The 10,471-nt window shown below is 56.4% G+C and overlaps 1 protein-coding gene across 2 annotated transcripts; it reads right to left on the reverse strand.

The window, feature by feature from the left end:
- Positions 1-933: 933 nt before the first annotated feature.
- On the reverse strand, positions 934-9,013 carry PPP1R1A (protein phosphatase 1 regulatory inhibitor subunit 1A). Of its 2 annotated transcripts, none has more exons than XM_043446901.1 (7): positions 8,784-9,013; positions 5,043-5,103; positions 4,024-4,061; positions 3,618-3,648; positions 2,860-3,015; positions 1,861-1,967; positions 934-1,071 (listed from the first exon to the last, which is right to left on the reverse strand). In XM_043446901.1, the coding sequence occupies exons 1-6, from the start codon at positions 8,865-8,867 to the stop codon at positions 1,891-1,893; spliced, it is 447 nt and encodes a 148-aa protein (XP_043302836.1). In that variant the 5' UTR covers positions 8,868-9,013; the 3' UTR covers positions 934-1,071; positions 1,861-1,890. The 2 variants fall into 2 exon arrangements, with proteins under 2 accessions (XP_043302836.1, XP_043302835.1); XM_043446900.1 differs by having other exon boundaries at positions 3,618-3,681; positions 8,784-9,005.
- Between the last annotated feature and the right edge of the window lie 1,458 nt (positions 9,014-10,471).

Consider the following 10,471-nt stretch of genomic DNA (forward strand, 5'->3'; position numbering starts at 1 on the left):
GTTGTTTGCCGGGTGAAAGTGCATTGGGCGTCTTCACGCGCACTGTCTCTTCAAGCTGATAAAACCCTGGTGCTGTGTGTGCCCTGTTATATGCGGAGGCCAGAGAGGTGAGGTTCTGCCCGAGGGTGTGCAGCAGGGCTGGCAGAAGGGAACTTCCACTTCTGAAGTGCTTTTTATTCTCGCCAGCTTTTTATTCTCACCTTCTGAAGAGGGGTGAATCTTGCCTTTCCTCCGCTGCCTGGAAAAATCAGAAGCGGTGGGCAGGAGAGGCCTGGCTGTGGAGTCTGAGAAAGGTTATTCACCTCTGCTCAGCTTCTGTCCTTTACCCTGGCCCCTCAGTGTCAAGGACAAGGGGAGAGGTGACCTTTCCAGTTCCCGGCAAGGGCCTCTTCGTGAATGCCCCCCATGGCCTCAATCTAGCTTGGCTAACAGGTTGGAATCTGGGTGGTGGTCTCCTCCCAGCTGCAGAGGGAACACATCCTGAAGTTTGGGAATCACCAAGTCTCGGAGGGCAGGCAAGGAGGCATGGAAGCAACACACCCTCTCTTTCCCAAGGGCCAAGCGCCAGGGTGCAGCTCCCTGATTTTTCCAGCAGAGGGCGCCCACAGCACCACCACAGCTGGCCAGGCCTTAGGGTTCCAAGACCGCCAGATGAAGGTGGTTGTCTTTTTCCTCATTATGAAGAGAACATGGGGCCATCCTGCCTTCTTGGCACCTTGGAAGGCAGTTCTCCCACCTGTCTGACCCCTAGCTCTCTTCTCCCAGCGAGTAAGGGTAGAGCTGGAGAAAAACACCTCCCTTCTAAAGGCTCCTGCCCAGCTTCCCTTTTCCCTCCTTCCTGGAGGCAGCTGGGCAGAAGGGAGGGGGCTGCAGAGAAGGCAGGACAAGAGGGGAGGGAGAAAAGATTCTTCAAGTTGGGAAAGAAGGAAAATGTCAAGGACTTAACACCAAATTTATCACTTTTTAAAAACAAGAGGTTTTTCCCCCAAAGTGAGGAAATAAGAAACAAATCCAGTGTCCATGCATTCTCAACTGCGGGCTTGATTCTAAGACGCCTCCTCACTCTCAGACCTGTTGCAAGGCAAGCGGGTAGAAAGAGAGAGTGAGTGAGAGGCCTGCGGTCCTACTGTCCCCTCCCCTGCTGGGTGCCCAGCCACCCCGTTAGTCAGGCATCTAAGTATGACGTCCCATTCCAAGCCCTGGCCCCTCATCCAGTCTCCACAGGGGAGGGCAGACTGTCAAATCAGAGCTCACAAGGTCATTTCATCCCTGTCTCCGATCCAGGCAAGACCACTTGGAGCCGTCTTGGAGCGGTCATCCAGCCTGGACAGATGAGCTCAGCTCTTCCTTTGGGTTCCAAATGCCCTCTATCAGAAAATCCATGGTCAACTTCCATCATCCATTCCAGGAGCCAGAAGTCCTCAGAGTCTAACCTCAGTACCCCCTGCTGCAGCTGAATCCCATTTCTCTTTATCCATCATTGCACATGCTCAGTTGTGTCTGACTCTTTGCTACCCCATGGACTGTAGCCCGCCAGGCTCTTCTGTCTATGAGATTTCCCAGGCAAGAATACTGGAGTGGGTTGCCATTTCCTCCTCCAGGGGATCTTCTGGACCCATTGATCTAACCTGCGTCTCTTGCCTCTCCTAAGCATTGGCAGGCAGTGTTTTTACCACTGAGCCACCTGGGAAGCACATTTGTCCATCAGGGGAGATGCAAATCCTCTGGCCATAGAGGACAGCTTTTCAGAGGCTGAAGTTGGTCCTTTTTGTCACCTTTCCCTGACTCTAGACCTCAGCCCTCGCCCTCCTCACACAGCCTGCTCTCCTGCAGACTGGGCACGCAGCCTGGGGGTCTTACCATGTTGGCTCCCTGGCAGTCCAGTGGTGGTCATTGGCTTGAGGGTCCCTCTGTGCTGGGTTTCTCACTGCCCCTCTCCTGAGTGTTAGGGATGGATTCTGCAGGCTCTGAGGAGGGAGAACAGGTGGCAGGAGGGAGAGGTAGTGCTCACCAGGGCTTGGAGAGAGGGAGCTGCTTCTGCTTACCCCATCCCATACTCCAACAACCCTTGAGAGGAGCCCAAGACCAGCTGAGGGCAAGGGGGCAAGACCTATGGGGTTTTCTCTGGTCACAATGACTACTTAGGTTCACTATTTTTTTGAAGTCTGCAATCAGGAAAAAAAAAACAAAAACAATAAACCTCTAAAAAAGCTTAAACATTTGGGTATGATCTCAGTGTGTGGCTAAACCTGACCTGAATGGAGAGGAGGCTTTTGATAGCTTATGCATCCCTCTTAGTGTGCCCATTCATTTCCCTGCAGAAATATTCACATGTTTGACTACAGGGGGACTCTGCTGGGAGTATGACGGAACACACAGTATGTATACTGTTGTCACTGGAAAAATTCTGACTTCTCGCCCACATCTGGGATAAGGACCCGTGGACATGCAGCTTCCATTTCTTGCATGCTTTGTGTGTATTTGCTGCCGAGCTAAGGATCAGTCTCATTTAATTTTCACAAACAACCCAATGCAATAGGCACCATCATTATCACTTAGCTGACTGAGGTTAAGTAAGTAGCTCAAGGCCTCGGGGCTGGTGTAGTGGCAGAGCCAGAATTCCAGCCCAGAAAGCTGCTTCCATTCTGGCAGGCTCCCCCCACCATATATCAGGGACCTGGGAAGTCCAAGTGGGAGGGGATGGTGTCATTCAGCAAGGAAAGGTGAAGAGATGCAAACACATGCTGGTTATGCAAAGGATCCATATTCTTAAGATGGTTTCTGGCTACTGCTAGGCCCCTCCCCACAGCCAACAAGGCTGACCTCCCCTGGGCTGGTCCCTCCCCAGCCTCAACGTACTGTGTGTTTTTCCAGAGGTGCCCGGCTGTGACTCCGCTGCTGTGTCTGTGATCCCGGGTGGGCAGGACTCCTGGGTCCCTGTGCTCTCAGCGGCTCCTTCAGGCTCCTCTCCCTGCTCCTGTTGCCCCAGGTGATGTTCAACCATCATCTGGAGCTCTGGGGGTGAAGGGAAAAGGGGAGAGCATTGGACGTGACTGCCCTATCTCCTCTGTGGACCCTCAGCTTCGACAGCTCCACTAGAGGGCCAGCGCACACTGCCTGTGTGATTTGACTTTCCTGTCCAAGGAAGGACATTCACTGGCCAATGAGGAGGGACTAAAGCTAAACAATAAAATGTACTTTCTTCAAAGCTGAGAGAGGGGAAGGGGAGAGACTTTAAGAACGAAAGATCCCCCTGACTTGCTGGGATACCTGGTCTCCCTTGTGGGCAGGAGAAAAGACTCCATTTAGATTCAAGAAATATTTGAATACCTTCTCTGTGCTGTGCACTGCGCTGGGTGACTTCACATATTTTATTTAACGGCCAAAGTGAGGTAGTATTCAGGGGCCCTGGAGGTTAAGCGGGTTCTCTAGGCTACCCAGCTAGTCGGTGGCAGAGCTGGAATGCAGCACCCCCCCCCCCCCACCGCCGCCCCCCGGAGTCCAGCAACTCTCCTTTGGCAAAGGCAGGTTTAATGACTTCCCAAGGATTCCTTCCAAAGGGGTGTCGTCCTGGCTACTGCTCAGCATCAGGTGTGGCAGGGAAGGGTTTTCCGAACCTTTCATTGTGGGTGTGGTCCTCGTCACCTTCTTCCGTTGCCGTGGAGACATGGACAAAGTGGACTGTGAAGGGCATATAGCACAGGTGGGCGCCCACCCTTCTCGCCCTCCCCTCTGCCTTGCCAGGCTTTTAGACTGGAGACTGGGGGGAGATGTGGGCTTCAGAAAGTGGGGGGAAGAAAACTCTTGCTTCCCCAGCCCCTACCCTGCCCATGATGTTGAGCAAGAAGACTGTGTCGGGGGAATGTAGGGGACTGTGCATGCAGCTCCACTCAAGAACATGTGAAGGGCACAAGCAGGAGGGAGACAAAAGGTCCTACAGGTGGGGCGCTGTGGCTGGAGGCATAATCCTCTAATAAGTCTGGGGGTTCTCTGCACTGGGCTGAGCGGGAGGGGCCAGCTCACCTTGAGAAGTGGGTTGGGGATCCGGTCTTCATCTACCTCTGAGGGAAGGAGGGAGAGGAGAAAGTGATGGGGATGGGAGATCCAGGGGGGGCCCTGGGCAGTCTGACTTCTCAAGGGGAGGAGCCCCTGCAATCAGCTCCCTTGTGATTGGTCCCTCACATCTGCCCCTAGGAAGCTGGTCCTGATGGGCTGTCCTGGCCTCCTCCCTCCAGCCCCATCCTGCTCTGCTGGTTGGCTTTATCTCCTGCTTCTAGTCTGGTCCTTGTCTCTGTAGTTAGCCTGCATCTACATCCTTGCCTCAAACCTGGAGGTTCCTGAAGGCAGGCTTTGTGGTCCTTCTGCTCTTTTCCTCCTTCTGAAATATCCATCTCTGCCTCCTTCCAACCATACTCTCTACCCTGGATCTAGAATTGGACCGAGCAGAGGAGAGAACGGCAAACTTGTCCTGTACAGGACAATCCTTTTAAGTAGTTGGAGGGAAGTTGGAGGCTCAGACATCCAGATTGCCAGTCGGGCTTCTTAGCGCCACCATCTCTCTTCCACTCTCCCGCCAGCGCCCCTGACATTCTCTGAGACCTTGCTGTCTCTCCAGACCTTGATGGGGACACTGGCGACCAGAACGCCAGCTGCTCCCTAGGCTGTTTCTAACCTTCCCCTTCCCCTCTGGGGGCTGTGAAAATAGCTGATGGAGGCGGTCCCACCCCCTCACAGCTGTCACCGCCTCTGGGGATGGGGGCAGCGGCCTCTCAGTTGCTGGAGAAATCTGGAAGGCTGTTGCCACAGCAACCAGCACTCCACTGACCACCCCAACTCCTGGGGGGCTTAGGAACCAAGTGGTCTCCTGCTCGGTCTTTCCAAAGCAAAGGAAACCCTCCTGCTACTTTCATGCCTCTGGGACCGAGGAGACCTCTGGCTCTTCAGACCTGCCCTGCTATCTATTTAGCACCCACCTTCTCTCACTGGGACCAAGCTGTCTTCAGCAGCCCCCACTCCCTTTAGTGACCCAACCTGGGGTTTACCTGGGGATGACTGGTCACTGGTCAGCACGAGGGTGGCAGGGGTGGGGCGGCGCCTCCGGATCTGAGGGAAGAGGTCAAGTACATGTGGAAGCATCACGGCCCCAGCACACTCAGCAACATAATCCACACCGCCCACTTAGCACGCCACGTTACACTGAACCCTCGGTCCCTGGGGGACATTCTTGGGTCCTCCCTCTGCCCTGGGGACCCAGAAGACCTTCCCCACTCTTCGCTGCTCCCCCCAGCCCCCCTTTCTGTCTGTGCATCTCCCCAGGTCCTGGCCTAGCTCTCCATCTCAGCATCTATATCTGTGCTAATGCATTGATCTCCAGCCCATTGTCCTTCCGTCCACCCTGGATCAATGCTCAGAAATAACCCGAGAGGGAACAAAGCGTTCCCCTCAGGGTCCCAGCCCACTCCCCAAAAGGACATGAACTTGCTATGGGCCAGCACCAGCGGAGAGCATGCCTCCACTCCCACCCAGCCTGGGAGGACAGCACAGAGAAGGCAGGTCTGATCTGAATGTGCCTCCTTCTGGCCTGTGCCCCTCCCTCCCTCATCTCCTCCCTATCTTTGGACACACTGCCTTTCTGATGTGTCAGGAAATAACGGTCTGGAGAAATCCTTGTCATGGTAAATATCATATGAGGAGGAGCCTGAGGCAGGACCATGGCCAGGGACTAAAGCTAAGCTGAGAAATCTTATCCTGGGCTCCCGGGTCCCAGTCTAAGAAATTAACAGATAAGAGCTGATTGACTGCCGGGCCTCTGAGCCCCTCTTCCCCCACCTCTGTTCTTTTGTCTTGCTGCCAATAAAGTTGATTGTTGTCAAAGCCAGTCCAAGGACTCTTGGGACGTGTAGTTTTTCCCCTTTCTCTGGAGGTTTGGAAGTGAAGGGAACCTTGGGGTTGGAGTCCCTGCAACTCCCTCCAGGGCAGAGGAGGGGAGGGAAGACTAATGGGACTAGGAAAGAGGCTAAAATTATCCAGGGCTGAGAGAAGTAGGCTGAGGACACTGAATGATCACATCCCTATCTCTCTGTGTCCATTATTTAGAATCATTACCGGAGTGGGGTAAAGGGGTGGGGGTGGGAGTAGAAAGACGCCTGCCCTTTTCTTTGCCCAGAAAGTGGGTATCGGCCATAGCAGGGGGCAGGGTTAGTCTATTGAGGGGCTCCCCAAAGAAGAAATGGGTGTGTAGAATAGGGGTAGGTTGGGGTAGGCATTGTTTTCTCAGGAGAAGCCAGCAGCGTCTTTTTGGGGTGACATTTTAAGGTCCCTGCAATACCAGTTGTGTGTGTGTGTGTGATCATGCACACATACACGCATGCGCTGCACAGACAATATTTGTGAGTCCACATCTGGCTGTTCCTGGTGCAAACGTGCCGGGGGCCCTCAGGTGGGCAAGTGTGTTTCCTGCATGTGGAGTGAGGCCATTCTTACAGGAGGGAACTCATCCCGCCCTGGGGGAGGGGTGCTGAGGCAGGGAGAAGATGTGGTGGGTGGGGATGAGAGGGTGTTGGGAGCCTAAGAAGGACACTGCAAGTGTGATAGGAAAGGGCCTTGAGAGGGCAGGAGGACTCTGACCTTGGACAGGTCCCTTCCATAACCAAATCCCTTGCCTTGGACAAGATTTCTAAGCGTTCAGAGTCCTTGAGAATTTTGATGTCCTACAGGAGGAGGAAAGTTAGACTTCTGGAAGTACTCCCAGGTCCCTGAACTACTAGGAAACGAGTGTCGGTCTCTTTCATTTTCCTTGCCCCTATCACAAATTCTAGCTCTCAAGGACGCTTGGTGCCATTGCCTCTGATTTATTTCCAAACCAGTTACGCCAAGGACCTGGTAGCTGTGGGCACCCCTCCATCCCCTGCCACTCTGTCTCCATAACTCAGAGTTTCCAACCCCTGCCACCCTCTCAGGTCGATCTGGCTTAGGTGCTCCTGCCAAGCCTGGAGCTTTTTGCCTACACACATGGGTAAGATAGCAAGAGGGGCTGAAGTTGGACTGCAGGTAGAATTTCAGGCCGAGCAGACACAGATTTCTGAAGAGGAGAGAAAAGCAGGCTGAAGTCCCAGGCCTTTTTTCTCTCTGGCTCTATAGCACTGCCTCCTCCTCCTCCCCTGGCCCCCTAAACCTCTAGGCTAGCTGGCCTACCCCTTCCTCCTCTCAACACACACCTCCACCTGTCTCCTCTAACACCAAACAGAGGCAGGTGTCAGGCACGGGTACTGGCTGCATCAGCGGCAGGCATTTCTGTTTGGAACCTCACCCCTAAGCCCCTGGCTCACTCACACTCTTGGGCCCCTCTCCCTGGATCTGAGGTTATTTTAGCCAGTCTCCTGCCTCCAGGCAAATCAGCCTTTTCCCTGACCCCAAGGGAATGCTCCCCATGCTCCTGGCTCTCCACACTCATCCTCAGGAGGTCTGCAGTCTCGCACCCTCCCTCCCTGGTGTCATACCTTTGAGGTCTGGAGATGCGGCTTCCACCAGGTTAGGGAGGGGATGAAGATGCAGGTCCCTAACCCCTCCCCACACTCTGGGAAGCTAAAGTTACAGGGAGTGTACTGAACCTTCACATCCAAACCTTATTTTCCCAAACAGCTGGAGCAGCAGGAAGAACATGCTCTCCAGCCCATCCCAAGAGCTCAGAGCTTTTTCGGGGGGCAGGGGGAGGCCCAGCCGGAGACCCTGCAGTCAGGTGGGGAAACAGGGCAGAGACCTTGTGGGAAATGAATATTCTTTAGGAGCAGGGATGTCTAGGCAAATGGACAGAGAACACCAAAAACGATGGAGCAAAGAGCAAATATTTGGCAAATGGGTGGTAGTAGCCACCACGGGTGGTCACCGTCTCCACACACATGCTCACTCTCCCTGACACACACAGTTGCTCACACACTCTCATACACTGCCGCCTCTGCCAGGCTGCTCTGAGCTAAAAATAGGCCAGGACGGGAGGCTGGGCCAGGGCCCTGGACTCCCACCCTTGAGCCCAGGCCAGCACAGGGCTTCTCCCTGTCTACGATCAGCTTGGACCCTAGCCCCTAGAAAGCCCCCGCTTCGGCCTCCCCAAGGCCATTCTCTCCATGCCCTCCCCACCCCCCCACCCTACTACCGATCCAAAGGGCAGGAGTTGGGAACAAGGACCCACGTGTCCAGACTTGCAGAGAGGGGAGCCAGCCTGCACGCACGACCGCTCCTCTCCCCAAAGCCCCAGCCCTCGCAGCTCTCCTCAACCCCTTCTCGTCCTCACTCTCTGGAGCCCGGCAGGGTCGCCCCCAGTTAGGACAGGGCTGGGGTGGGCTCTTTCCCCTCTTTCAACTCCCTCGGTTACCTGCCGTCTCCCTTAACCCCTCCAACAGCCTTGGGCGTCCCCACCGAGCTCAGAAACTCTGGCGGGGTTTGACTGGGTGGGGGATGCAAGACTGGTGTAGGGGGGGAGGGGTCGTGTCCTCAGGCAAGCCCCCTCCCCCAGGGCTGGGGGAGGAAGGGAGCGACTCTCGTGGGGACCGGCTTCGAGGGCAGGCGTTCGTCCTTCTGTCCATCTCGGAGAAGCACAGACGGGGAGATGGGGCTCCCACGGTGGGGGAGGGGAGAGAAGACCCCCCCCCCGCCCCAACACCGCGCTGGCCCTCGCAGGGGCGCACTGCTAAGGGAGGACTGAGCGGGGGTCTGGGATCGCACAGTCTGGGGTCCCTCGTCCTCCGCCGGGCGCGAGACCCCTGCCGCCCCGCCCCGCTCCGCACCTGCTCCGCCGCCTCGGGGTCAAGGTGCGGCTCCAGAAGCGGGACGGTGAACTGGATCTTCCGGGGGCTGTGGTCTTGCTCCATGGCGGGGGCGGCGGCTGCGGGCGGCCAGGCGGCGGACTCGGGGCTGGGGCGGGCGCGCTGCCTCTCCGCTCCGCTCCGGCCCAGCCCCAGCCCGGCGCGCTCGGCTCCCGGCTCCCGGCTCAGCGGTCCCGGCTCGCGGCCCAGGGGACTCCGCGGCCGCCGATTGGCTCGGCCCCCGCCCCTCCCGGCCCCCTCCGCCTCCCCCCGCCCGGAGCCTTAACCCCGTCGTGGCCGCGCCGCCGGCTGCCGGGGGTCAACGCCTCGCGGAAGGGCGAGGCGGGTGTGGCCCGGCCCGGGTCGCAGTAGATGCGGCTCGGGCGGGGAATCCTGAGTTCTAGTAGGGTGGAGGGAGGTCGGGGGTGGAGGTGCGGAGCGGTCACGAAGAACTTCTCCAACCTGGGGCAAAATCGAGGGGCTGGGAAGGTGGAGGGGCGCTGCGAGAGAGGAGGCTGCAAACGCTAGAGGAAGATTTCCTTTCTGATCTTAAAGGGGTCGCTTCAAAGAGAAAAGAAAGGGGATCTAGGCTTGCAGCAGGAGGGATTAAAGTTAGACTAGGAGAGGGACTTTCCATTGAAAGGAAAAGGCTAGCTCGGAGGTGAAATCTTGGAGGGGAGGCCTGGGGTCTGGGCACAGGTCTGGTTTCACTCTGCGGCGGGAGGGGGAAACGAAGATCTTAGAGGGTCTCCGGAGCCTCTGTCTTGATGGCAGTGGGTGGAGGGCTCCGGGAGCGAGGACCATCTAGGACTTAGTAGGAGGAGAAACGGGTGGGGAGCCAGTAATGCTTGTGAAATAGGTTTCTCTTTCTGCTTGCTAAATTCTGGGGATGTAAAGCAGGTGGAAGGCCTCCCAGCGGAGAGAGTTCCTTGCTGGTGGAGAGGGACATGCCTTTGGTGGGGTGGCTTGTTTACAGATGGGGGTTGGTTTCTAGTTCCACTATTGGCAGAGTAATGAAAAGGATCTGCCGTAATTGAGGAGATGGAGGTGAGACCGTGCGAAGAACTTACTAGTTTGGTGTAGGACCAAGATGCCAATACTAGTGAGTGAGGGAGACAGAATATTCACCAGACCTGGTGGGCACTCTGCCAGGGGCTGGGGGCCTCTGAGTGGAGGGAAGAGAGGTGGGGGGCGCTGCGCCGGGCAAGGCTGGATGATGCCTCTTTGGGGGAGGAGGAGAACTGGGCCCAGGGAGCAGGGACAGGGAGTTCTGGGGGAGGGGCTGAACAGGGGCCCGGGCCAGAGATCTGTTTCTTTAACCTCAAACCGAACAACTGGCCCCTTCTATACAGATTGACACCTGGTCCTCTGGGGACCCTGGGATCATCCTCCCCTCTAAGGGGTCAGTCTAAATCCTCGGTTGCCTCCTCTCCCGGGCAGCCCTTCCCTGGCCTGGATTTCGCATTGCCCCTTTCCCTCTTACCTACCAAAATAACCTCTGGCCTTCCCCCTAACCGGATCCTTTTACACACCACAGGCCTGGCTGTTTTCTCAGGGCAAGGCTGGGGTTATAAGGGACCCAGTAGGCCAGCCAGACCTCTGTCTGCTGTGAACTAACTTCTGTTTCACTGTTGCTCCAGGAATGACCCCCTACACCCAACCTGTGATTG

This window comes from Cervus canadensis, chromosome 25 (assembly GCF_019320065.1).
Source record: "Cervus canadensis isolate Bull #8, Minnesota chromosome 25, ASM1932006v1, whole genome shotgun sequence".
In the NCBI taxonomy this organism is placed as follows: Eukaryota; Metazoa; Chordata; class Mammalia; order Artiodactyla; family Cervidae; genus Cervus; species Cervus canadensis.